General features: G+C 57.7%; 3 protein-coding genes and 1 non-coding gene across 6 annotated transcripts in view; 1 reads left to right on the top strand and 3 right to left on the bottom strand.

The window, feature by feature from the left end:
• Positions 1-1,051: 1,051 nt before the first annotated feature.
• On the bottom strand, positions 1,052-15,464 carry SCARF1 (scavenger receptor class F member 1). Of its 2 annotated transcripts, none has more exons than XM_021671314.2 (11): positions 15,355-15,464; positions 14,975-15,036; positions 14,637-14,738; positions 13,263-13,788; positions 8,424-8,642; positions 7,892-8,020; positions 7,649-7,752; positions 6,513-6,636; positions 4,573-4,694; positions 4,350-4,496; positions 1,052-3,364 (listed from the first exon to the last, which is right to left on the bottom strand). In XM_021671314.2, the coding sequence occupies exons 1-11, from the start codon at positions 15,462-15,464 to the stop codon at positions 2,511-2,513; spliced, it is 2,499 nt and encodes an 832-aa protein (XP_021526989.2). In that variant the 3' UTR covers positions 1,052-2,510. The 2 variants fall into 2 exon arrangements, with proteins under 2 accessions (XP_021526989.2, XP_064234166.1); XM_064378096.1 differs by having other exon boundaries at positions 3,154-3,364; positions 4,350-4,459.
• Positions 12,145-12,248, top strand: LOC135275828 (U6 spliceosomal RNA). Its single transcript, XR_010343398.1, has one exon. It is a non-coding gene; the product is annotated as a U6 spliceosomal RNA (small nuclear RNA).
• Positions 15,465-16,167: 703 nt separating the features above from the next.
• RILP (Rab interacting lysosomal protein) lies at positions 16,168-19,505 on the bottom strand. The gene is made up of 8 exons (XM_012448347.2): positions 19,034-19,505; positions 18,870-18,963; positions 18,662-18,768; positions 18,363-18,584; positions 18,013-18,158; positions 17,534-17,656; positions 16,609-16,692; positions 16,168-16,361 (listed from the first exon to the last, which is right to left on the bottom strand). The coding sequence occupies exons 1-8, from the start codon at positions 19,259-19,261 to the stop codon at positions 16,184-16,186; spliced, it is 1,182 nt and encodes a 393-aa protein (XP_012303770.1). The 5' UTR covers positions 19,262-19,505; the 3' UTR covers positions 16,168-16,183.
• A 562-nt stretch (positions 19,506-20,067) lies between these two features.
• PRPF8 (pre-mRNA processing factor 8) overlaps positions 20,068-22,876 on the bottom strand; it is a 33,280-nt gene continuing 30,471 nt past the window's right edge. For both annotated transcript variants that reach the window (XM_012448345.2, XM_012448346.3), the window contains exons 39-43: positions 22,719-22,860; positions 21,062-21,202; positions 20,787-20,926; positions 20,484-20,686; positions 20,068-20,370 (exon numbers count right to left, since the gene is read on the bottom strand). In XM_012448345.2, coding sequence (XP_012303768.1) covers positions 20,216-20,370; positions 20,484-20,686; positions 20,787-20,926; positions 21,062-21,202; positions 22,719-22,860 — 781 coding nt within the window. In that variant the 3' untranslated portion in view covers positions 20,068-20,215. The remainder of the gene's footprint in view (positions 20,371-20,483; positions 20,687-20,786; positions 20,927-21,061; positions 21,203-22,718; positions 22,861-22,876) is intronic.

The raw sequence follows: 22,876 nt of genomic DNA on the forward strand, positions 1-22,876 counted from the left end.
TAGGCCAGCACAGTGGCTCACGCCTGTAATCCCAGCACTTTGAAAGGCTGAGGTGGGTGGATCACAAGATTAGGAGTTCAAGACCAGCCTGGCCAAGATGATGAAAGCTTGTCTTTACTAAAAATATAAAAATTGGCGAGGCGTGGTGGTGGGCACTTGTAATCCCAGCTACTTAGGAAGCTGAGGCGCAAGAATCCCTTGAACCTGGGAGGTGGAGGTGGCAGTGAGCCGAGATAGAAAAGAAACTCAACCTTAGAATAATCATAGAAATTTAAATTGTAATGAGATATAATTGTTGGTGGTTAAACACACACACAACATTTTATATATAAGGATTATAACTTTTTAGAAGCTTAGTGGCTGGTCTCAGTGGCTCATGCTTGTGAGCACTTTGAGTGTACGCTGGAGGCTGAGGTGGCGGCTCAGCCCTGTAACCCCCGTACTTTGGGAGGCCAAGGTGGCTGACATGGTGAAACCCCAGCTCCACTAAAAACACAAAAATTACCCGGGCATGGTGGTGGGCGACTGTAATCCCAGCTACTCGGGAGGCTGAGGCAGGAGAATCGCTTGAACCATGGAGGCAGAGGTTGCAGTGAGCCGAGATCATGCCACTGCACTCCAGCCTGGGGAACAGAGTGAGACTCCGTCTCAAAAAAAAGGGACTGCCTCTTTTCTTTTCTGACTAGGTAATACAATATGTGAGCAAAGAATTCTTTTTTTTTTTTTTTTTTGGGGGGACGAAGTTTGGCTCTTGTTACCCAGGCTGGAGTGCAATGGCGTGATCTCGGCTCACCGCAACCTCCGCCTCCTGGGTTCAGGCAATTCTCCTGCCTCAGCCTCCTGAGTAGCCGGGATTACAGGCACGCACCACCATGCCCAGCTAATTTTTTGTATCTTTAGTAGAGACGGGGTTTCACCATGTTGACCAGGATGGTCTCGATCTCTTGACCTCGTGATCCACCCGCCCCAGACTCCCAAAGTGCTGGGATTACAGGCGTGAGCCACCGCGCCCGGCCCTGTGAGCAAAGAATTCAAACAAGACCAGAAAGCAGTCAGGCAAAAGGAGATTCAACCTCTGTCTTCACTCACAGATGCCTCTGGGGAGAAGGGAAATCTCCGTTTTACTTTCCACGTGTCTGTAATGTTAGTACTTTTTTAATTTTTAACAAAGGTCACCGCTTTTTAATATACTTTATGAAATTCAATCTAGTCACAAAAGTATAAAAGAATTTTCACTGTAGAAAATTTGCAAACTATACAAAAGTTTCAGAGGAAAATAAATATCACCTACAATCTCATCTTCTGGAGGAAAATACCATTTAGTGCCTTTCCCTTGAATCTGTTTTATGCACATACATCCTTTTTAAAAAGTTCATAAAACGGCTGTGTACAGTGACTCACCTGTAATCTCAGCACTTTGGGAGGCCAAGGCAGGTGAATCATCTAAGGTTAGGAGTTTGAGACCAGGCTGACCAATATGGTGAAACTCCGTCTCTGCTAAAAATATAAACAGCCAGGAGTGGTGGTGGGCAACTGTAATCCCAGCTACTCGGGAGGCTGAGGCACAAGAATCGCTTGAACCCTGGAGGTGGAGGTTGCAGTGGGCAGAGATCCCACCACTGCACTCCAGCCTGGGTGACAGAGCAAGACTCCATGTCAAAAAAGAAAAAAAAAAGTGGCCAGGCTCGGTGTCTCATGCCTGTAATCCAAGCACTTTGGGAGGCCAAGGTGGGCGGATCATGAGGTCAGGAGATCAAGACCATCCTGGCTAATATGGTGAAATAGCCTCTCTCCTAAAAATACAAAAAAAATAGCTGGGCATGGTGGCACAGGCCTGTAGTCCCAGCTACTCGGGAGTCTGACTCAGGAGAATCACTTGAACCCGGGAGGCAGAGGTTACAGTGAGCTGAAATCATATCACTGCACTTGAGCCTGGACAACAGGGCAAGACTCTGTCTCAAAAAAAAGAAAGAAAGAAAGAAAACAGTGCAAGCGTACTGCATCCAATAACTCGGAACTTCCCTGTCATACACTTAACCGCATAGCGTGGGTGTTCTCCCATACCTCCCAGCTTAAGTATTCTTGCACGACATGATTTTAGTGGTTGTGTAGTCATTTATCATAAGAAATATTTGTTTAGCCAATCTTTTATCAGCAAACATTTAGGTTGTTTCCCAGTTCAGAAAAATGTTTTGCACATAAAAGAAAGAATAGCCCTTCTGCGGCTGGCCGGGTGCAGGACGGCAGAGGAGAAGTCCCTGCAGCCATCCCTCCCCAACTCTCCCGCAGGGTCTCTGCCCCTGGCCTCCCCAGGCCCCTCCGGGAGCACCGCCAGGGCCCTGAGCCAGCTGGCCTCGAACCCTGCCTTTTCCCTGTGGAAGGGCAGAGGCTCTGGGATGTCTGTCCTGGCCCTGGGACTGTTTCCAGCACACAGCACAGTCTAGTCCACGGGCAGTTCTGGTGCCCCCTCTTGTCCCCTCCAGTCTTCCCACTCCCCAGATTCAAGGTCATCAGGGCTGTGGTAGCCTGGGGATGGGCATGACATTCTCGTACTCAGGTTCCTCCTGCCTTTCCTCTTCAGCCTGCTTCTGGGGATCCTGTTCTGGGAAGTCACCCCCAGAGACTGGCTCCTGGGTGCCCCCTGAACTCTCCATGCCAGCCCCCAGCCCCTGGGCCACTTCCTCTGGCCCGGCTGCTGGAGACTCTGTGGCCCCTGGGAGCCTGGCATTTGGGGCTGAGCTGGGGCTCTGGCTGACAGAGGCCACACCAGGGCTGCCCTTTTTCCGATTCAGGGCCTGGCGTGGAGGCTTAGGGATGGCTCTCTTGACCTTGGGTTCTGCCTGGCCTTTCTGAAAGCCACCAAAATGGCGCAAGACAGACCGGACGGGGCCTTCAGATCCCTGAGGCGTCCCCGCCAGCACGTAGATTGTGGTCACAGGGCCTGAGGCCTCCTGGACACCGCCCTTGATGGCTTCCACATGCTCAGCCGCTGTCTGGCCACACAGTGGAGGCCGCCGGTGGCTGGTGGCTGAATCCCCGGGGCTGGCAGCCTCGGGAAGGGACTTGCCCGCTTCTGCTTCCTCTGGGCCTGTGGACTCCTCGGCTTCCTGGCCCTCGGGACCTGCCTGTGCCCCCCGGGAGAGCCTCTTGGGCTTTCGGAGCGGGCTGGAGAGCTCCCCTGAGCTTCTGCGAGTCTGCGGCGCAAACTTGGTACCTTCGGCGAAGGAGACGGACGGCCGCTTGGCTCGAGCTAGGCTGGAGGTGCGCGGGATGGCGAATGGCGTGGAGGCATCCTCGGGGGGAGGGAAAGCACCTCCAGCCAGGCTGGCCTCCGACGACTGTGCCTGGGCCACAGGGGCCATCCCTGGCAGAGGAGACAGAACAGCTTGGCTGGAGCCAAGCTGGCCACCCCAGTTCCTCCTACCTACAGCTCAGCATCTCCCAGAGGCCCCAAAATAGGGCAAGGAGAGGGTGAGGGTGGAGAGAGAGACAGAAGGAGCAATTCAGGTAGACACTTTCTTTTTACACTCTTTTTTTTTTCACTTTTGTAGAGATGGGGTCTATGTTGGCCAGGCTAGTATCAAACTCCTGGTCTCCTGTGATCCTCCCACCTCAGCCTCCCAAAGTGCTGGGATCACAGGTGTGAGTCACCACACCTGGTTTCTATACTCTTTGAAATACCGTCATGCTCTCACCCAGCTAAAATTCTTTCAGTGTCACAGAGCCACCTCCCTGTCACCTCTGGGCCTTCATGTATGCTGTTCCATCTTCCTGAAACACCGTTCCCTCCTCTCCCTGACTTTCCCTTGGCTAACTCCTACTGATTCTGCTAGACTCAACTAGGATACCAGAAACATCTTCACTGACCCCCAGTCACCCCAATGTGGCTAGCGGAGTCCCCACCTGTATGTCCCCCATCAAAACACATGTCACTCCATCCTATCTTTGTCCGACAACTGCCTGTCCAACTCGAAGCATGGTGGGGTCAGGAATCTATCTTGTTCTCTCTTGCGTCCCCGGAGCCAAGAACAGGGACTGGCAGAGAACGGGCCCTTCTAACTGTTTGCAGGCCAGGCACCGTGGCTCATGCCTGTCATCCCAGCACTTCGGGAGGCCGAGGCGGGCGGGTCACCTGAGGTCAGGAGTTCAAGACCAGCCTGACCTATTGGTGAAACCCCGTCTCTACTAAAAATTAAACATGAGCCTGACATCACGCCATCGCACTCCAGCCTGGGCAACAAGAGAGAAACTCCATCTCAAAACAAACAAATAAATAACCGTTTGCTGGAGGACTGAAGAGGAGGTGGCAGTGGAAGGGCGCACAGGGTAAGTGGGCTCTTGGGGGCTACCTTCCTGGGGTGGCACACAGTAGGCAGGAGCCTCATCTGCCTCTGCAGACTCAGAATCGGATGAGAAGGAGTCGTCGGAGGCCCAGCCGGCGGAGGGCGGCTCAATGAAGCTGTGGTTGAAGGGGAGGTCCGGGTCGTGGTGCGAGACTGTGAAGAGGCCGGGTCAGGCGCCTGCAGGGCCTGACACGGAGCCCTGTCCCAGCCCAGCCCCCAGCCCACTGACCCGTCACCCAGGGGAGCTTGTGGGCGCCAAGGGAGCCACACGGCAGCGAGGAGCACAGGCTGGTCAGCGTCCCCCAGACCTGCAGCTTCATCCTGGACACCGTGGTTCCATCTCTCGCTGGCCTGAGGGAGGAGGGCAGGGACAGTGGTCAGTACATAAGACCCAAGGTGGCCGGGTGCGGTGGCTCACGCCTCTAATCCCAGCACTTTGGGAGGCCGAGGCGGGTGGATCACGAGGTCAAGAGATCGAGACCATCCTGGTCAACATGGTGAAACCCCGTCTCTACTAAAAATACAAAAAATTAGCTGGGCATGGTGGTGCGTGCCTGTAATCCCAGCTACTCAGGAGGCTGAGGCAGGAAGAATTGCCCTGAACCCAGGAGGCGGAGGTTGCGGTGAGCTGAGATCGCGCCATTGCACTCCAGCCTGGGTAACAAGAGCAAAACTCCGTCTCAAAAAATAATAATAAAAAAAAAAAAGACCCAAGGTGACCCGGGTCACCATGGCAGGGTGTGACAGGCAGAATAAAATCCAAACGACCGAGCCCAAAACTCAGGCCTGCCACAGAACAAAGTGTCGTGCTAGGGCCAGACAGCCCGGAGTAACAACTCTGGCTGAGGCTTCACCTCCCTGGGTCTCAGTTTCCGCATCTGTAAAACGGGGACAACAATCCTGTCTATCAGAGCTTCGCGCGGGACCAGGAGGCCGCCCCGCATTTGGTGGAGCTTCCCCAAGATGTGGCTGTTTGTTTCATCATCCTAGCTGAGCCCAGCTCGCCTGTCTCTCTCTCTCTCTTTTTTGAGATGGAGTTTCACTCCTGTCGCCCAGGCTGGAGTGCAGTGGCATGATCTTGGCTCACTGTAACCTCCACCACTCGGATTAAAGCAATTCTGCTGCCTCAGCCTCCCAAGTAGCTGGGACCACAGGTGCCCACCACAGCTCCTGCCACCATACCTGGCTAATTTTGTGGGTTTGTTTATTTGTTTGTTTTGAGACAGAGTCTCGCTCTGTCGCCAGGGTAGAGTGCAGTGGTGCAATCTCGGCTCTCTGCAACCTCCACCTCCCAGGTTCAAGTGATTCCCGTCTCAGCCTCCCGAGTAGCTGGGACTACAGGTGTGCGCCACCAGACCCAGCTTATTTTTTTGTATTTTAGTACAGATGGGGTTTCACCAGGTTGGCCAGGATGGTCTCGATCTCCAGACCTTGTGATCTGCACACCTTAGCCTCCCAAAGCGCTGGAATTACAGGCGTGAGCCACCGTGCCTGGCCAATTTTGTATTTTTAGTAGAGGCGGGGTTTCACCATGTTGGCCAGGCTGGTCTTGAACTCCTGACCTCAGGTGATCTGCCTGCCTCGGCCTCCCAAAGTGCTGGGATTACAGGCATGGCCCATCTATTTATTTCAAATAACACCTCCTCCAGGAAGCCTTCCCTTGTTCCCACTCTGCTCTACTCCCACATGTGGAGACTGCTCCACCCTTCACTGTTCCCCAACGGCCTCTGCCCCTGTCCTTGTGTCCCTGCAGGGGGCTTCTCGCCACCCCGGGCTCTCTGACCTGGGCCGGGGCAACTGCGTCTGCTCATTTGTGAGTGCCCCACAAGTGCAGGGAGGACGTGCTAGAGGACTAGGGCAGGAATGAGTAAGAGCGGCCCAGACACAGAGTCCAGGACGCTGGGGAGGGGCTTCCTGTTCACTAGTGACTGGCCAGGTCACCTTGGGCTGCATGGCCTCTGGGAATTGAGGAGGATGGTCCTCCCGGCCCCACACTCGCTGCTCCGAACCTCCATGCTGCTGTGAGTCTCAAAGGAGCCCCGAGTGTGAAGAGCTAGCCCTTGTGGGTGACAAGGCTAGCCCTCCTCACCCCTACAAGGAAACCAGAGGCCCCCTGCTCCCTCACCGCACGGCCTGAGCTGGGTGTGGAAGGGACAGGCTGGTGCTCACCTGTCCTTGAGGTCTGAGCGGGCGGTCCAGCAGCAGCAGCAGGCACAGCAGGTGAGGCCGAGGAAGAGCAGCAGCAGGGGCACGAGGATGCCCACGAGGAGGGCGGCAGCGTGGCCACGAGAGCCTGGGGGAGCCGGGACAGGAGTCTCAGCCCTTCCTGTCTCCCGTGCATCCTGTTCTGTCCTTCGCTCTGAGTTGCCTCCTACGCAGAAGCTTCCTCCTGGGGGGTCTCTCCCTGCCTCCGGACAGCCTCTCTCCTGCTGTGTCCCCTCCGCACGGTCTGTGGCCCATTCCACAAATTCTTGCCCTGATTCCACGTCAGTGTCTAGCCGCCCACTGCCCATTCCATGGCTCTAGCTGGTTTCTCGGGGGGCAGGGGCTCTGTCACATCTTCAGGGCATCCACACAGAGATCAGGTATAAAGAATGTCTCAGCCGAGTGCGGTGGCTCACGCCTACAATCCCAGCACTTTGGGAGGCCGAGGCAGGCAGATCACCTCAGGTCAGGAGTTCGAAACCAGCCTGACCAACATGGAGAAACCCTGTCTCTACTAAAAATACAAAATTAGCCAGGCGTGGTGACAGGTGCCTGTAATCCCAGCTGCTCTGGAGGCTGAGGCAGGAGAATCACTGTAACCCAGGAGCTGGAGGTTTCGGTGAGCTGTGACTGCGCCATGGCACTCCAGCCTGGGCAGCAAGAGCAAAACTCCCCCTCAAAAAAAAATTGTCTCCGGGCCGGGCTCAGTAGCTCACGTCTGTAATCTCAGCACTTTGGGAGGCCGAGGCGGGAGGATCACTTGAGGTCAGGAGTTCGAGACCAGCCTGGCCAACGTGGTGAAACCCCGTCTCTACTAAAAATCTAAAAATTAGCTGGGCGTGGTGGCTACCTATAATCCCAGCTACTCTGGAGGCTGAGGCAGGATGATTGGTTGAACCCGGGAGGCAAGAGGTTGCAGTGAGCCAAGATCATGCCACTGTACTCCAGCCTTGGGAACAGAGCGAGACTCTGTCTCAAAAAAAAAAAAAGGAATGTCTCTGAGGTGAGCCAAGACTCCCCGGCAATGGACTGGCCCTGGAGCCTGCGTGGCGGGCCCGCCTTCCCTGCCTAGTGCACCCTGCAGGCTCCCTCCACCTTACCCGGCTGGCAGGACCCGGAGACAGGGTGGCAGAGTCCCTCTGGGCATTCACAGGGAACCGAGCAGTTGTTTCCATAGAAGCCGGCTGGGCAGGATGCGTTGCAGCTATGGAGTGACATGGAGAGGCAGGCTGAGGACTGGGGGAAGGGAGGCAGGCGGGGAGAGCGGCAGGGAGATTTCTGGGCATGCCTGGAGGCCTGACCTGGGACCTTGTACCCTCCCGACCCAGGACTCCCGTGCTCACCTGGGCCCCCAGTAGCCGGCACTGCAGACACATTCCCCTGTCACAGCGTCACATGCCCCCTGAACACAGGTGGGGCAGGTAGAGCCGCAGTCTTCCCCAAAGGTGCCCGTGGGGCAGGGGTCATTACACCTGGGTGAGGGAAGACTCAGGGGCACGGCAAACCAGGCCCGGCCCCAGCATGGGGCCCCACCCATCCGCCCCAGGCTCCTGGACTCAGGACACGTCTGGCCACTCCTCAGCGTGAAGCTCAGGTGCAGATAGGGCCTTGAACTTGGGGCCAACCCAGCAGGTGACAGACTGTGCATTCCCAGAACGGGAGGAGGGCAGGAAGCCTCAGAGGGGAGGGGGCCGGGATCCTGCCCAGCCCCCCAGAACCCACTGCCCTCCCTCAGTCTTCATCAGGAGGGAGGCCCCTGGGGCTTCAGGGTGCATGAACCTGTGTGTCGGGGTGGGGTGGCGCTCCCAGGAGAGCCGCTGAGGTGAGGGTCTCGCGGGGAGGTGTGCCCCACCCTGAACAGAATGGTGTCCTCACCTGGGCCTCAGCCAGCCCGGGTCACAGTGCTGACAGTGGCCAGTATCTGGCTGACAGGCCTCCCCGTGTCGGCAGTGAGGGCACTGCTGCCCGCAGCTCTCACCAAAGGTGCCAGGTGGGCAGGGCTGCTGACACTGGGTCCCATTCCAGCCCGGCTGGCAGGACTCACAGCTCCCCATGTCTGGAGAGCACGGCTCATCATGTTTGCAGTGGCCACAGCTGAGAAGAGAGGGGCTTCGTGGGAGCACTGGGGGTGGAAGGAAGGAGCACCCACCCCCTCCAATTCCTGTACTGGCCACGCAGGCCTCAGGGGCCCTGGAGAGTGTTCGGGTCCCACCTGGGTCACTCAGGCAGGTTTGGGCCTCAGTTTCCCCATGCCGTACAGTGAAGAGGCTAGACAATGAGGGCTCTCACAGGACCCCGTCCCTCTCCTTCGAAGCACCTGCTCTGTGACCACCTTTCCCTGAGTCCCAGGGTCATCAGGAGCCAACAGCCCAGCCAGGGCAGCCGAGGCACCACCAACCTAAGGCCCATCTGCCCAGCCTTCCCTCCTGCCCTTTCCCCTCTCTTCCTTCCACACTGAGCTGCCCTGAGGTCTGCAATGGGACTCAGTATTATCTTCTTTTTTGAGACCAAGTTTACTTTTGTTGCCCAGGCTGGAGTGCAGTGGCACCATCTGGGGTCACTGCAACCTCCATCTCTCAGGTTCAAGAGATTCTCCTGCCTTAGCCTCCCAGGCAGCTGGGATTACAGACACATGCCACCATGCCTGGCTAATTTTTCATTTTGTTTTTTTTTTTTTTTTTTTTGAGACGGAGTCTTGCTCTGTTGCCCAGGCTGGAGTGCAAATGGCATGATCTGGGTTCACTGCAACCTCTGCCTCCCGGGTTCAAGTGATTCTCCTGCCTCAGCCTCCTGAGTAGCTGGGATTACAGGCATGCACCACCACGCCCGGCTAATTTTGTATTTTTAGTAGAGACAGGGTTTCACCATGTTGGCCAGGCTGGTCTCAAACTCCTAACCTCAGGTGATCCACCTGCCTTGGCCTCCCAAAGTGCTGGGATTATAGGCGAGAGCCACCACACCCGGCCCTCGGTAGTGCCTTCTACTTCATCATATGAAACACAAAAGATATAAAGTTTTCTCACCCAGAGGTTTCTAAACCCTGGTACAGTCCGTGGGCTGTTAGGAGCTTGGCGGCACTGCAGAGATGAGCGGCCAGGGAGCACAACCACCTGAGCTCTGGCACCAGGCAGATATGCCGTGCGTGGCCTTAGATTCTCATAGGAGCCCAGTCCTACTGTGAGCTGTGACGGGAGGGATCCAGGTTACACGCTCTTTATGAGAATCTAATGCCTGATGATCTGTCACTGCCTCTCATCAGCCCCAATGGGACCGCCTAGGTGCAGGAAAACAAGCTCAGGGCTCCCGCTGATTCTGTATTATGGTGAGTCGTATAATGATTTCATTACAGATCACAGTGTAACAATAGAAAATCTGTCTTCCATGAGACCAGTCCCTGGGGCCAAAAGGTTGGAGATCACTGTTGTCACTAATATAATTTCACATTATACAAAAGTACGTGTTGTCTGGTTAAGTCCTTATGTCAAGCCAGATGCGGTGGCTTATGCCTGTAATCCCCGCACTTTGGGAGGCCAAGGCAGGCGGATCACAAGGTCAGGAGTTCGAGACCAGCCTGGTCAATTTGGTGACACCCCATCTCTACTAAAAATACAAAAATTGTCCGGGCGCGGTGGCTCACGCCTATAATCCCAGCACTTTGGGAGGCCAAGGCAGGTGGATCATGAGGTCAAGAGATCGAGACCATCCTGGTCAACATGGTGAAACCCCGTCTCTACTAAAAATACAAAAAATTAGCTGGGCATGGTGGCACGTGCCTGTAATCCCAGCTACTCAGGAGGCTGAGGCAGGAGAATTGCCTGAACCCAGGAGGCAGAGGTTGCAGTGAGCCGAGATCGTGCCATTGCACTCCAGCCTGGGTAACAAGAGCGAAACTCCGTCTCAAAAAAAAAAAAAAATACAAAAATCAGCTGGGTGTGATGGCGTGTGCCTGTAGTCCCAGCTACGCAGGAGGCTGAGGCAGGAGAATCTCTTGAACCTGGGAGGCAGACGTTGCAGTGAGCTGAGATCACAGCACTGCATTCCAGTCTGGGTGACACAGCGAGACTCTGTCTCAAAAAAAAAAAATCCTTATTTGAGGGCTGGGCATGGTGGCTCATGCCTGTAATCCCAGAATTTTGGGAAGCTGAGGCAGGTGGATTGCTTGAGTGCGGAAGTTTGAGACCAGCCTGGGCAACAAAGTGTCGCTACAAAAATTGGCCGGGTGTGTGGCACGAGCCTGTAATTTCAGCTGCTCGGGAGGCTGAGATGAATCGCTTGAGCCTGGGAGGTGGAGGCTGCAGTGAGCAGAGATGGCGCCACTGCACTCCAGCCTGGGCAACAGAGTGAGACTCTGTCTCAAAAATAAATAAATAAATCCTATTTTAATTAAATAAAACGTGTTATATATGTTGGATCAGATGACTTTTTTTTTTTCATACATATTCTCGCTCTGTTGTCCAGGCTGGAGTGCAGTGGACTGATCTCGGCTAACTGCAACCTCTGCCTCCTGGGTTCAAGTGATTTTCCTGCCTCAGCCTCCCAAGTAGCTGGGACTACAGGCACGCCACCACACCCGGCTACTTTTTTGTATTTTTAGTAGAGATGGGGTTTCACCTTGTTGGTCAGGCCGGTCTTGAACTCCTGACCTCAGGTGATCCACCCGCCTCGGCCTCTGAAAGTGCGGGGATGAGCCACTGCACCCAGCCAGGGATGAATTTTTTTTTTTTTTTTTTTTTTTGAGACAGAGTTTCGCTCTTGTTGCCCAGGCTGGAGTGCAATAGCACAATCTCAGTTCACCACGACCTCTGCCTCCCGGGTTCAAGCGATTCTCCTACCTCAGCCTCCTGAGTAGCTGGGATTTCAGGCGCGTGCCACCATGCCCAGCTAATTTTTTGTATTTTTAGTAGAGATGGGGTTTCTCAGTGTTGGTCAGGCTGGTCTCGAACTCCCAACCCTCAGGTGATCTGCCCACCTCGGCCTCCCAAAGTGCTGGGATTACAGGCGTGAGCCACCATGCCCATCCAGGGATGAAATTTCTTACTGTGAGTGGAGCCGGTCAAAGTTTGAAAGCCACTGAGTCCTAAAGGGATCTTGCCCAGGACCTGTGGTCACTCGACCCATTCATTATCTACATCTGGCTTGTGAGCAGGACTAGTACTTTTTTCGAAGCAGTAATCAGATGAAATGAGCAGGCAGGGCTGGACCTGGGGCAACAAAGGGTTTTTTAAATTTTTGACTGGGTGCGGTGGCTCACGCCTGTAATCCTAGCACTTTGAGAGGCCGAGGCGGGTGGATCATGAGGTAAGGAGATAGAGACCTATATGGTGAAACCCCATCTCTACTAAAAATACAAACATTAGCTTTGTATGATGGGCGCGTCTGTAGTCCCAGCCACTAGGGAGGCTGAGGGAGGAGAATTGCTTGAACCTGGGAGGCAGAGATTGCTGTGAGGCGAGATCGCACCACTGCACTCCAGCCTGGGCAACAGAGCAAGACTCTGTCTCAAAAAAATAAAAATAAAAAAGTAAAAATAAAAGCGTAAAAATAAAAATAAAATAAATTGTTTTCTTTTTTTGTTTGTTTGTAGAAAATCATTTATGTGCTCGCTTCGGCAGCACATATACTAAAATTAGAATGATACAGAGATTAGTATGGCCCCTGTGCAAGGATGACACGCAAATTCGTTAAGCATTTCTTATTTAAAAAGAAAGAAAGAAAGAAAGAAAGTCATTTATTTAGGGAGACGAACAGAAGAAAGAGAGAGAAACAGCTAACTCTCAGGCTGAGTGACAGAATCCAGAAAGATGGGATCCAGGAGAGGAAAGCAGCTTCCACACTGAGTGGAAGGGAATAGAGAGAGATGGAGTCTAGGAGGGGAAGACAGGCTTCCACGAGAGAGTGTGGAAGGGGACCCCAGAGGGGAAATCCAGGAAAGAGAAAGACGGCTTCCACTAAGGGAGTGTTCGTGGAAGGGGACCCAAGCATGGAGTCTCTGTTTTGTTTTCTTGAGACGGAATATCGCTCTGTTGCCCAGGCCGGAGTGCAGTGGGGCGATCACTGGAACCTCCGCCTCGCGGGTTCCAGCGATTCTCCTGCCTCAGCCTCCCGAGTAGCTGGGACTACAGGCGCCCGCCACCACGCCCGGCTGATTTTTGTATTTTTAGCAGAGACGGGATTTCTCCATGTTGGCCAGGCTGATCTCCAACTCCTGACCTCAGGTGATCCTCCCGCCCCAGCCTCCAAAAGTGCTGGGATTACAGGCGTGAGCCACCGCGCCCAGCCGTTCTTTCCCCTTTCACATCTCTGCTTTTATGTTTTTTGAGGGGAGCAACGCGAAGCCCAGACCCCTCCTCCCGGCGCCCCCGCCCCGCCCACCTGTGTCCGCCCCGCCCCACTCACCTGTCTGCCCCACCCCGCCCACCTCTGTCCGCCCCGCCCCACTCACTGGGTCCGCCCAGCCCCGCTCACCTGTGCCCGCCCCGCCCCGCTCACCTGTGTCCACCCCGCCCCACTCACCTGTCCGCCCCGCCCCCTCACCTGTCCGCCCCGCCCCACTCACCTGTGTCCGCCCAGCCCCGCTCACCCGCCCGCCCCGCTCACCTGTGCCCGCCCCGCCCCGCTCACCTGTGTCCGCCCCGCCCCACTCACCTGTCTGCCCAGCCCTGCCCACCTCTGTCCACTCCGCCCCGCCCACCTGTGCCCGCCCCATCCGCTCACCTGAGTCCGCACTGCACCCCGTAGCTCCCGGCCGGGCAGGACAGCTCGCAGAGCGCTCCGCGGAAGCCCGGCGGGCAGGTGCACTGGCCGGAGGCGGGGCTGCATTGGCCGCGCTCGCACTGGCACTGCTGCCGGCAGTCGGGGCCCCACCAGCCCGGCCGGCAGGCGCAGCGGCCCGAGTCCTGCTCGCACGGGGAGCCGTGGCAGGCGCAGCGGAAGCTGCAGCGACGGCCCCACCAGCCCGGCTGGCACACGCAGGCGCCCGTGGCCTGCTCGCAGCGCGCCGCCGCGGGGTTGCACTGGCACGGGCGGCGGCAGGTGGACGACCACCAGCCCGGCTCGCAGCGGCACACGCCGGTGGCGGGGTCGCAGCGCCCGTGGGGGCCGCAGGCGCACGAGAACTCGCAGCGGGCGCCCCAGCGGTCGGCTTGGCACCGGCAAGCGCCTGTGGCCGGCTCGCACTGGCCATGTGGGTGGCAGGGACAGCTCTCGCGGCAGTCGGGGCCCCAGTACTGGCCCGGGCAGCCTGCGGGGTGGGAAGCAAGGGGTCAGCGGGCTCAGGGCGCGCGCGGATCCTGACCCTGAATCCCCTTCCACAAGAAAAAGGGGCGCCGGGCCCACCCTCCGAGGGCGGGGGACAGACCCTTGGAACATCCGGCAGCCTGTCTGGGCAACAGTCACTTCCTGCTGTGCTCTGGCCTACAGAAAACCCTTCACCATGGCTCAGCCTCCCACCTCCGACTCCAGAACACACTCAGAGATCCCGAGTGGGCAGGGGACTTGCCCAGAGTCCCGGGCAGAGGTGGGGGAAGGGGCTGCCTTCATGCGGCTCCTCCCCGCAGAGATCGATCCCTAATGGGCTGGAGGAGAGCAGGACTCCCTCTTGATCTCAGGCCTGGATGCTGCCCACCAGGGTGGCAGGAGAAGCCGCCCTTCCCCTAGTGATCCCTTGATTGCTGGTGCCCACCCTCTGGCTCTCCTGCTACCCAACCCCTTCCCCTTCTCTGTTTCTGCTAGAGAAGGCACACAGCCCAGCAGGGCCTCCTTCCCTCCACCGTCCATGTAAAAGGCGTATGTGGGCAAGACCAGCAATACAGTCATGTTGTAGTTAACAAGAGTCACAGGTTTTCCGAGAAGTGGAACAGAAAGACACTCAGGTGGGCAGGGCTTTGTGGATGTGGGTGAAGACCCAGTGCCCCAGGCCATCCCCCAGGAGTGTGTCACTTCCTGTCTCTGGACCTTGATTCCTCGGACGCTGGGAGGGGTCCTGACCCCGCTGTACTGAGGCTGCTCGGTACCTGCCTTGCCTGCCCCTACACCACTGCCCCCGTGCCCAGCTCTGCCCAGCAACCTCATCCTGCCCCTGAGACTCACGGGAGCTGCAGTGGGCCCCAAAGAACCCAGGTTTGCACCGACAGAGGCCCGGTTTCACACACACCTCATCTTCCCGGCAGGCGTCTGGCCCCTCACAGATGGCTGAAAGACACCCACCCAGGTTGGAAAGATGGGCAGGACCAGGGGACACCCCCGCCCTCTCACTGGCTCTGCGGGCCAAGCCTCCTCAACGGGTGCCCTTTCAGGGCTGGGGGCATCGCAGGAGAAAGCCTGGCTCCTGGGCGGGAGGGAAGCAGGCCCCGGTGGGTAGGCAGGAGGGGCTGTCGCTGGCTGCATCCTCCCTTCTCCTTGGCTGGGGGTCTGTCCTGGATACTCACGGATGCTGCATTCTTGGTCTTTCTGCCTCCAGCCTGCGCAGCACTGCAGCTCAGCAGAAGGGCTGTGGGGCAGAAAGGGGTCAGCGGGAGTGGCGGGGTGTGGCGTGGCCCCGGGCAGGGTGGATCACTGTCTCTGGCTGAGGTGGGGGAGGCCGCCTTAGCCTCCTGGGGAGGCCTAACCGACCCGTACAGCTCTGGGGTCCCCAGCTCCCCCCCACTCCTTCCCTGGCCCTTCCACCATCTGCCCTGGCGAGCCACTGCCTGCCAGGCTGCCCACAGCAGCCCATCCTTTCAGCGCCAAGACCTCTTCCTATGCCCTCCTTCCCCCAAAGGCCTTAGCACCGGTTCAGCCACCCCCGTCAGACTCCCATGAGACCCACCTGCTGGCCACACAGACGTGCTGCCCACTGGGGTCCAGCTGGGACCCCTGAGTCCCTCGAGGCCAGAGCAGCAGCATTGGGAGCAGCAGCTGCAGCCCCATGGCAGCCATGCAGGGAGGGCTGGGTTATTCTGGCCCCCACAGCTCCCGACCTCCTCCCTGCTTCCTCCCAGGGCTTTTCCTGAGGAAACCAGGCCGGAGGGGCGGGCAGCCCTGAGGCGCCTCCCTGAGGGGGCGGGGGTTGCAGGACAGACCGACACTCAAAACAAGAAAGGGAAAGGAAGGCCAGAAGCATGGCTGACTGGCCTCGGCCTGGAGGGGCCAGAAGGGTGAAGCTGCAGGTCCCTGGATGCTGGGACCGGGGAAGCGGGTGGAGTGAGTGTGGGAACCTCGGCCCTCCATCAGGCTGCAATCCCAAAGCAAAGATGGGGCTGCAAGAAGCCTCCCCACCCAGTGACTGACCAAGGGCGCCCTGAGGCCTTCTCAGCCTGCCTCTGCTCCTGGCGGGGCTTGGAGGTGAGACGGACATGGACAGACAGGCGAGGGACAGTTTCTCCGAGTTTCGGGCAGTTCTTTGTTACATGAGCTCAGGCCGTCCACACAAAGCCCTGGGAGCCAGCTCTCATTTCGTGGATGGGGAAACTGAGACTCAGAGAGGCACTCTTATGTCTGGCCCCAAAGGTCTGGTACACAGACGTAGAGAGGGAGGTGGCTGAACCCCCTGCTGCCCTGGTGCAGGCCAGAACTGGGGAAGACGCCTGGGAGGCCACGAAGGAGGGAGCCCTGTCCTCGTATGAGGTAGCACATCCAGCCACAGCCAGATCCCCAAGTCAGGCCTCTGGGGCGGCTGAGGCCCCCAGACAGAGATGTTCCTGGTGGGCAGGACAGGGCAGCTCAGGAGCTGGAGACTGTGATTGGGTCTCCTCTTCTCTCCCTGGCTTGCCAGGAGCAGGGCTGTGGGTCTCATCCTCCGGGGATTCGGCTTTCCCGCGATACCACAGGCCAAAGCTGGAGAGACAGCCAGACAGGAAGCCGGAGAGGTCGAGGATGTTGGCTGAGGGCGGGGTGGGGGGGTGAGAACAGGGAGAGGGGCAGGAAAGGGCAGCCTGAGGGAGTGGATGGTCAGTTGAAGAAGCAGGAGGGGAGGGCCTGCTTAGAGCCAAGGACAGCAGGGTGACAGGCAGGGAAGCGGGAAAGGAGATCCAGGACCCTTCCTCCCTCCCCCACTCTTGCCCTTCCCCTTCCCCCAACATACAAACTTTGTATTTTGGACTCCGGGGGTGGGGGATGGTCGTCCTTATCATCGGCGAGCAGGAGCCAGGAGCCATCCTCATCGTCACTGAGACAGGAGAGAGGAGACGTGAGGGTCAGGGATCAAGGCCTGAGGGACAGCGGGAATCCAGCAGGGGGGATGAGGGAGAGCAGGGCTCCCAGAGCCGGAGAGAAGGCGACCCTGGGAAGATGCAGGATGTCTTGAGGCTTTATTTATTTTATTTTATTTTATTTTATTTTTGAGACGGAGTCTCACTCTGTTGCCCAGGCTGGAGTACAGTGGCATGATCTCAGCTCACTGCAACCTCCGCCTCCTGGGCTCAAGTGATGCTCTTGCCTCAGCCTCCCGAGTAGCTGGGATTACAGGCGTGCGCCACCACACCTGGCTAATTTTTGTATTTTTAGTAGAAACGGGGTTTCACCATGTTAGCCAGGCTGGTCTCGAACTCCTGACCTTGTGATCTGCCTGCCTCAGTCTCCCAAAGTGCTGGGATGACAAGTGTGAGCCACCGCGCCCGACGAGGCTTTATTTTATGTCTCGACACACAGCAGGCCCTGACACAGCTACAGTGTCACCCCCGTAAGAACAGACAGAGCCAGCCAAGGCCGGGAGCTGAAGGCTGAAGGTGGGGAGGCAGCACTGGCAGGCAGGATAGCCTGCAGGCAAGGAAAGGGGAGCCGTGAGATCCAGGGAGAAGGACACAGGCTGGACCACAGCCACAGGACCCAGTCAGACCAGGTCAGCAGGCCCTAAAAGTGGCCAGGCTGGGAGGCTCGAGGGGACAGCAGGTTGGGGTGACAGGCTCAGTGTGAGACAATGGGCTCAGAGGGTGACCAGACCAGGTCATCAGGCTCAGCAGAACTCGGGAGGGGGGGCTGGCTCGGTGGGGATGCAGGCAGGGACCCACCTGCTCTCTGCTTCCTCTGGCGTCCCTAACATCTTGGCCTTGATCTTCTTCCTCTGCTTCCTGACAGCCACCTTCATGGCTTCCAGCAGAAGGCCGGGGACCCGGTGGTCGGTGAGCAGCTCCCTGCAGAAGAGGGGCAGGGCAGGAGAAAGCAATGGAAATGCAGCCGTGGGCCTCACTTCTGGTACCGATGAAGCGGCTCCTCCCTGGACACCTGAAACCTGTGCCTTGCTGACACCCTCAGACCTTCGCTTAGGTGCCCCTCCTAGGAGAGCTTCCCTGGCGGCTGCAGCGGTGACCCTGTGCACTGTCCCTCTTCTGTGTCTGGGTGATGTTGTGGAGGGGAGGGGCTGTGCAATTTACATCCTCCCACTACCCAGCACAGGCCTGGCACATGTCACCATGTCACTGTGGACATATCGATGATGGGAGAACGAGGTGGGGGTGATCGGAGGCCCTCAGCTTCCCAGTGCCCTCACCGCTGGAAGTAGGCCAGCTCCTCCTTGAGCAGGAACACTGTGGCTTTGAGTTCATTCCGCTCCTGAAGGATCTGCTCAAACTCCTCTCGGCTGAAGCGGCACTGCCCTGCCTCCAGGGGGCGCCCTGGCGGCTGCGCGGCCTCTGCCTTTAGAAGGACAGGCACGGTCAGAGGGTCGCGCTCGAGGGCCATCGCGGGAACGCTAGAGGAATTGACGGGCAGGGAGACTTGGGGGACACGGGTGCCCCAATAGGTAACAGAGGCCGGCCCAGAGCGCGGACCTGATGTGCCGATGCGGACCTGGCCCGAGCGCCCTCCTGGGCTGGATCCTTGCCCTCGTGCGGCACTCACCGAGTCCTCAGGGGTCGCCCGTTCCGGCTCCTGCCCCTGCTGGTGCCCCGGCCCCCCGGCCTGGTCCCGCGCTCGCTCTTCGGCCAGCGGGGCCGCGCCTCCTCCAGGCTGCTGTCGCTCCGTCTCGCGGTCCTGCGCGGCGCGCAGCTGGGTCTGCACGGCCGCCAGCTTCTGCCGCAGCTCGGCGTTCACCAGCAGGAGGCGCTGCAGCTGCTCCTGCAACTGGGGGCGGAGCAAAGGGTGAGGTGGGCGGGGCGCCGAGGTGCCCGAGGCCCGGCCCCGCCCCGCCCCGCGCTCACCGCCTCGGTCTCCTGGCCGCGCTGCCGCAGGTCGCGGTTGTGCGCCCGCAGTTCGTCCCGCTGTCGGTCCGTCACCTCCTTGAGCTGCCGGAGCAGCGCGCGCTCCTCTGAGGAAGGGGCGTTCTTAGCGGCGGCGCGCGGCCCGCGAGAGGGAGGAGAGGACCAGAGCCGGCCGCCACCCGCCCGCCCTGGCCGGGACTGCGCTCACCCTGCGGCCCCGCGCGTAGCTCCCAGCGGAGGCGCTCGTTCTCCTCCCACAGCCGCCGCAGCTCCCGCTCGGCCAGCTGCGCCGACACCTGCAGCTGGGGAGCCCGGGTCTCAGGCTTCCGCCCTGTCGGCCCCGCGGGTGGCGAGGGGAGGGCGGTGACTCACCGAGTCCGGGGCGGGCCCCACGGCAGCCTGTTCCAGGAGCTCCAGCGCGCGCACCACGAGCGGCACCAGCCCGGCCGCCGCCTCCGGCCCGAAACGACGCGCCAGCTCCTGTAGCTCAGTGCCCAGGGCCCCGGCTAGGTGGTACACAAGCTCTGCCACCGTCCCTGGCCCCGCGGGCCCTCGAGGGCCCCAGCCGGGCGCCCCAGACGCCGCCCTCCTGGGTTCCATGTCCCCTAAAGGCCTGGGGCCGCGACCCCCCCACCGTTAACTGGGACAGGGAAAAGCCAAACAGTTCCGGCCCAGGAAGCCGTTTAGGGCGGTGGGGGCGGGGTAGAAGCAAGAAGGCGGGGAGGAGCGAGGGAAGGAGGCGTGGGGAAGGGAGATCGTGCCTTAGGCCCCTGGGCGCGTCCTTCCACCCCCAAGGTCACAGGAAGCAGGACAGCCACCTTCCAGCCAGGCGCCAGGAGCTGAGCTCAGGGCTGCCTGTGGTCACTTAAGTGGAGCCCTCCCGACAGGCCCGATCCAGGCTCCGCCCCCGTTTGGAGTCATGGGGACAACTTGGCAGCGGCGCGCTCTGGGCAAGAAGTGACAGGTAGGCGGCAGGTCACTGGCCTCCACGCGGCTCTACACAAAATGCCTGCCTGTGTGCTTGTTTTCCTGACCAGGAGTGACCAGAAAGCTTAAAGGGCTGGGCTGGACAACCCAGCACTCAGCACAAGCCACGGAGCTCCGAGACCCGGGAAAGGGCAGCGCTGACAGAGCTGTGGAAAGGAGGCGAGGCCTTCCAGCGCTGTATTGTCGGGAACCAGCCAATGTGGCCCAGGAAGCAGAGTGAAAGCCCCGCCCTGCCGCAGGTCTCCACCGAGTCCACGGGGTCTTTAGACCCAATCCCCGAATAGGGAGGAAGGGGCCTCAAACTCCCCATCACCACAGCTGGGCCCAGCATCTTGCTGTGAACCGCCCAGTCCTGCTACCTGTCAGACCTAAATCGAGAATCTGAGTTCAGGGGAAAAAAAAAAAAACAGCCCCCAAACTCCTAGTTATACAAAATTTATTACTATATTTTATTCAGGATAAGACCATCAAGAAGTCAACAACACAATAAGCACACGCAGAGGGAAAGGGCCAAGCTGCTGAATGTCACCAGCCTGTGGGGGGCTGAGGCAGGGGGCAGGGAAGAGACTAGGCATATAGGTCCTCCCGGTCGGCGGAGTACACCTCCCCTTCCTGCAGGAGGGCAAAGTTGAGGAAGTGGGAGGGCCTGTGCACCTCGTGGTAGAACTCTTTGGGGTTCGCCAGCTGCAGCTCGTACTTCATGTTGGGGTCATGCCGAACGCCTTAGGAAGAAGGGAATATGAGATGTTAACGGGCCCTCTGCCTCGTGCAGCCAGCCGGGCCCCAAGCATGCAGGGCGATGGCCTCACATACCCCTAGCACCACCCCCACTTACCCATGAAGTTGTAGTTCCATGAGGACTGGGCAGGGACCATGAAGAAGCCGAGGAAGCGGTCGGACAGCAGCATCTGGACCCGCTCGTAGTGCGAAGGCAGGTAGCCCTTGGGGTTGTTGCCCTTGTCTGTGTTCTGGCGGCCCCATTCGTAGCCACTGGGGGTCAGCTTGTAGGCTGTCAGTGTACAGGAGCCTGGAGTGAAGCTGGGGGAGGGCGAGGACACACAGCAGCTCAGGCCACGTTCTGGGCCCTGGCCTGCAGTCTCTGCGCCACCGCACTCCTCCCGAGGAAGCCCAAGCCCACCTGCACGTGATGATAATGGTCTTCTCGCCATCCCAAGATGGGTTGTCAGCCATGATCTTGGCATGGGTGGTGACATCCTGGGGTGACAACTGTGGGGACTCATTGGGCTGAGTGTGGATCCAGCCTAAGGGTTCCATCTCCTATAGACAGAGTAGTAGAGAGCTGTTTAGAATCGCATCCGCAGACAGGAATTGCACCCACGAGGGTAGCACGCCTGCCTCGTGGCAGGAAGCTCCAGCTCTTTCACACTCCCAAGCTCTGTCACTGCCACTCACCTTCAGGTACTCGTGCTGGGGCAGCTGACCAGGCAGGTGTACAGTCTGGTGGGTGCCCCACTGCGGCACCATCACGATGCAGCGGATCTCCTTCACCTGCGGGTTATCTGGTGGGCTCACCCCATACAGGTACCCTGCGATCTGGAGACAAAGGGGTCAGGAACCAAAACACTTCTTAGCACCAGCTCAGAGTTGGAGCTGCAGCCATTTCCTTCCTTCCCCCAAGAACGAGGACAGAGTTTCTTAAAACATGATCAGAACCCTGTCTGAATCAGCCGGGGGCGCTTGTTCAAAATGTCAAACATGGACCTCATCTCAGACTCACCACATCAGCATCGCCCAAGTGCGGTCCAGGGATCTGCACTGCTCACAGCTCCCCAGCTGATTATTAAGTACAGTGTTCATAAGCAAATTAGCATACAAACATACAGCCCAATGTACTTTCACAAGCTGAAAACATCTGGAAAACCAGCACTTGGTGGTATTTTTAATTTTACATTTTCAACAAAGAGGATCTGTTTACTAGAAACTCACCCACACAGGATATTAACAATCTTTTCAAATTTGCCAACCTGATGGCCACAAAATAGTAGGTTTGAGATGGAGTCTCGCTTTGTCGACAAGTCTGGAGTGCAGTGCGCGATCTCGGCTCACTGCAACCTCTGCCTCTTGGGTTCAAGCAATTCTCCTGCCTCAGCCTTGAGTAGCTGGGATTATAGGAGCCCAACGTGCCCAGCTAATTTTCATATTTTAAATAGAGACAGGGTTTTGCCATGTTGGCCAGGCTAGTCTTGAACTCCTGACCTCAGCTGATCCACCTGCCCCGGCCCAAAATGGTATTTTATAAACTATGAATATCCCTGATACACTAGTAGTTAAGTGTCTTTTCTCCTTTTTGAAGCAGGGTATCACTGTAACCCAGGTTAGTGTGCATGGCACAATCTCAGCTCACTACAACCACCACCTTCCAAGCTCAGGTGATCCTCCCACCTCAGCCTCCTGAGTAGCTGACATTACAGGTGTGCACCACCAAGCCTGGCTAGTTTTTCTATTTTTTTTTTTTTGGAGAGACAGCGTTTCGTCACATTGACCAGGCTGGTCTTGAACTCTTAGGCTCAAGAGTCCTGCCCGCCTCAGCCTCCCACAATGCTGGGATTACAGTCATGAGCCACTGCGCCCAGGCTCTTCTTTTTCTTTTGTTAGAGACAGAGATTGGGTCTTGCTGTTGCCCAGGCTGGAGTGCAGGGGTGCCATCTAAACTCACTGCTTGGACTGCCTGGGTTCAAGTGACCTCAGCCTCCTGAGATGGAACTACAGCCGCTTTTGTTTTTGTAAGAACAGGGTCTTGAACTTACCTGTGCTTAAGCAATGCACCTGGCTTGGTCTCCCAACGTGTTGGCATTACAGGCGTGAGCCACCACACATGCCTGGTCAGGAATTTTCTGACTTAAGTGCCAATACTACACTTACTACCTTCTCTCAACTTCCACAGCTTTTAGTATCTCACAGGGGCCAAAACCCCACTTGCTGTTCTCCTTGTATAATTATTCATCCATGAATCTTAAAAGCAGTATCTCAAGTCCCTAACCATCTCAGGTCTGCATTTCAGGCACAATGTGGGGCATGCACTGCGGCCCAGCAGGGTCCACTTACTCACTTGGGCCCGAAGGTCAGATATGCAGATGAACTTCTTAAGCACATTCTTGGGAAGGATGTAGGTGTAGCCCGTCTCCTTGATGTCATCAGATGAAACATAGATGTGATTGGTCCTTAGGTGCAGGTTGGCAGCAGAGATGGCCCTAAACGCAGGTAGGG

The sequence above is a fragment of the Aotus nancymaae genome, unplaced genomic scaffold (genome assembly GCF_030222135.1).
Source record: "Aotus nancymaae isolate 86718 unplaced genomic scaffold, 86718_ANA_hifiasm-v0.15.2.pri h1tg000018l, whole genome shotgun sequence".
NCBI classification, from domain to species: domain Eukaryota; kingdom Metazoa; phylum Chordata; class Mammalia; order Primates; family Aotidae; genus Aotus; species Aotus nancymaae.